Source organism: Fusarium oxysporum, chromosome VI (assembly GCF_013085055.1).
Source record: "Fusarium oxysporum Fo47 chromosome VI, complete sequence".
NCBI lineage: Eukaryota > Fungi > Ascomycota > Sordariomycetes > Hypocreales > Nectriaceae > Fusarium > Fusarium oxysporum.
In genome coordinates this window covers 1,084,113-1,087,287 of record NC_072845.1, presented here as the reverse complement: position 1 = coordinate 1,087,287, position 3,175 = coordinate 1,084,113, and the positions used below count along the sequence as shown (strand labels likewise).

The following is a 3,175-nucleotide window of genomic DNA, read 5'->3' as shown; positions in this document are numbered from 1 at the left end:
TAAAGAAGGAAAGGGCTCTGTGCTGAATTCGGACCTCACTAAATGAAGGTCTCTCGACAGGTCGGAGCTCAATTAACATGTTATTTGAGTCTTGTTTGACCATCATTTGAGCTATCATGTCCTCAAGGCTGGCGTAAGTCCTCTGCTTGAAACACTGTTTGAGGCGGTGGTATTGGAGGAGCAGAATAGAGTGGCAGCCCTCGATGCACGATAAACTTGTAATCTCTGCTTGCAACTCAGAGCGTCTCGGATTACTGTGCGATAGATGCCCATGCTGCTTGAGGGCAGGGAGTAGGACACATGTCTGAGGATGCGAAAGAGAATATTGATAAGTGACACATGGACTCTGACCACCAGAGTGTCTGTATGATCTGTTGCGTGCTCAGAGAGGAACTTGGGGATATTATTGAGATTTATGCGTCAGTTTCAGTGACTTCAGGCAAAGGCTGGTTGCCATTGAGGTAGCGTAAAGCGTGTAGACTCGAATGATAGAGAATAGGACATGGGTTGGGGAGTGAAACTCGAAATATGGGCGAAGTATGTAATAAGTATATTATGTTTATGTGTTATGCTCATCAAGTCGTTTCTTCGTTATATTTCCAGGCGTCTGGCCCAATAGACGCATGTTGATGTGATGCTTCTTCTAATATAATGTCCTTGCCGATGTGCATGTGTATGTTTAACTGGTAGCGAGGTGTTGCAACGTGGATGGCGTTTCGGTGAGAGCATCGATGGGTAGTTTCGCTGCCGTCATGGTGGTACCATCAAGGGCTTGGGCTTCCTCCCCGACTTGTGTTCTCAACGCAGACCTCTTCGCGTACTGTGACATTTCCGTCGCGGGCATCTCGTTCATAGACAAAGCATCTTTCCGCGTAAATGCCCATCTCGTTCCTTCTTCGCCATACATCACCCAGCCGTCGCACCATGACTCGCTTCCAACCTCCGACATTGAGCACGATACGCTTCCAAGGCGTATGTGAGCTGAGTCTCTCCTTCTCCTGCACAAGTAGTTTGAAGGTTTGCATCGCAGCCTCTCGATCACGGTCGATTCCTGGAGACACCTGTTCTAGAGGGTGGATTATGGTCTGGACGTGTAAGGTCAGCGTGTGCACAGCTGGGAAGACACATATTGCCCTGAGAAAGGTAGTAGGATCGCATAGTCTGGTGTCTAGGTCAAGTTCAAGAGTGTGAACAAACTTCAACCGTTGACCCAATTGAGCTAAATCAACGGGTGCCAGGGTTGGGCATTTCTGGTCATCTTCTGAGAACCCAACGTGGTCCCTCAGTCGTAGCACCTGTAGCGACTTTCGATGTGCCGCAATAGAATCAAGCTGGAACAATCGGGTATGGCAAGTGATGTTCAAGACCTCGAGTGCCTCAATATGATCTTTCACCAACAAATTCAACCCAATGGTGGCATCTTCTCTCTTGTCAGACAGATGGGCACTGTAGTCTTCCACATGGAGTGTATGCAACGCGGAGAAGTCTCGGAAAGGTACTGAGCGAAGAAAGTTGAAGATGGGCACAGAAATCAACTCGAGCGACTGTATTTTGGAGAAATCCCAATGTTTCTGAACATCCTCAGCTGTATGGCTCCAGTCGTATGACCGTAGCATCAAGTCGACGATGGGCGGCATTCGTTCTCCGGGAGAGAATCTGAAGCACGTGCCTTGACCTCGATCTTCATAGCGTAATACTTTTAGCTGTCGAGATTGGACCAGAAGCTGCTTTAACGAGTTGAGCCTCGTTGACAGGACCGGCATCGGATTGGCAAGCTTCAATGACGCCAACAGCTCTGAGGGAATCGATCTCGTAAAAGTGTCCAACGGATTACCATTGTAGTCTCGTCGCAGGGGGAGGTCCTCGATGTATAGTTGGGTGCTATTCGAGTTGCAATTATGCAGGCGACGGAGCTCCGAGGGTGACCACAGGCCCTCTGCAGGAATGTCGCCATCTATGTATTGCCATCTGTTGTCGAACCTATCAGCAAGAGAACGAGGAAATCGAGAATGGGTGCCAGTACCGAACCGACTTTAATCGCTCGATACAAGATAATATTTCGGTAATTCTTGTGGGATCCAAGTTGCTTCGTATTGTGACATGATTTGTGAGATGCGAGATGTGTCGAGAGACATTAGGATAGCGTTGTTCAGCATCTGGTGCGACGAGAGATTCGTTCAAGATCAGGAATCGGTAGGCGATCGGTGTAGCTATGGCATCAAACCTCTTAGAGACTAGACGCACAGACGTGAGTGTTGGTGAGTCTATCTCACGAAGCTAAAAAGTAGCTTTTAGTATTAGATACTTCTGGTAAAATTGTTTGTAGTGTTGTGATATACCTGTTCGAACACAAGAGCCAGAAGTTCCGAGCTAAGGTGATTCAAAGATAGAACTGGCAAAGTCGGAGCCTTGTGCGAAGTGTCCATGCAATAAGCGAATTCCGATGACCTGGGTGAAAGGCAGGGCCGAGCTGGTGGTACAGAGTACGATAGCGTGATAGAGGGTGCGGGAACCAGTAGCTCGGTAATAGATAGCATGGTAAGATGCCAGGCTCCGAGCAGATGGGCCAAAGAATATGTTGGCAAGGAGAAATCGTTTCGGATTTGTGAATAACAAGAACTGATGGGCAGGACGCTGCTTCGACTATGTATAAGTCGGCCAGCTAAGATGATGCCCGGTAATGACCGCCGGGCGTAAACTCTACTTTTTTGTTTGATGACACTAGACTAGTTGAGGCGAAAGTAACGAAGGATGGAAGACGGGCAAGCCTCATGCGGGTTGGGAATCAACGTAGGCACAGCAATCCTCGCTCGACATGGAATTATGGTCCATCAAAGCAGAGCGGTTCCAGCAAGACGGAACCATAGCAGGGTTAATTACCAGGATATGAGAGTAAAGGCGGGAGGGATGGAATGATATCCACCAGGATTATGTATGGACATGTCCTTTGCCCAAGCAAGGAGCAGGAGAGCCATGTATGAGCGAGATACATTGTCGGTGAGAGAATGTTGAGAATAGTCAACAGGTGCCTAACTAGGAAGTGAACGAGAGATGGTGATGGTCATGTCACAGAAAGAAAGAAAACGCCAGACAAATGCCAGAAGCTCGGACTATCTCGAGACAACTGAGTGACCAAAGAGTCAAACTAAAAGCGGAGAGACCAGGAGGGATGTGT

At 48.2% G+C, this 3,175-nt stretch overlaps 1 protein-coding gene across 1 annotated transcript; it reads right to left on the bottom strand.

Annotated features, from left to right (window-relative positions):
* Positions 1-427: 427 nt before the first annotated feature.
* FOBCDRAFT_225303 (uncharacterized protein) lies at positions 428-2,961 on the bottom strand. The gene is made up of 3 exons (XM_059609685.1): positions 2,340-2,961; positions 2,024-2,277; positions 428-1,968 (listed from the first exon to the last, which is right to left on the bottom strand). Exons 1-3 carry the CDS (start codon positions 2,535-2,537, stop codon positions 765-767), a joined length of 1,656 nt encoding a protein of 551 aa, XP_059465100.1. The 5' UTR covers positions 2,538-2,961; the 3' UTR covers positions 428-764.
* Between the last annotated feature and the right edge of the window lie 214 nt (positions 2,962-3,175).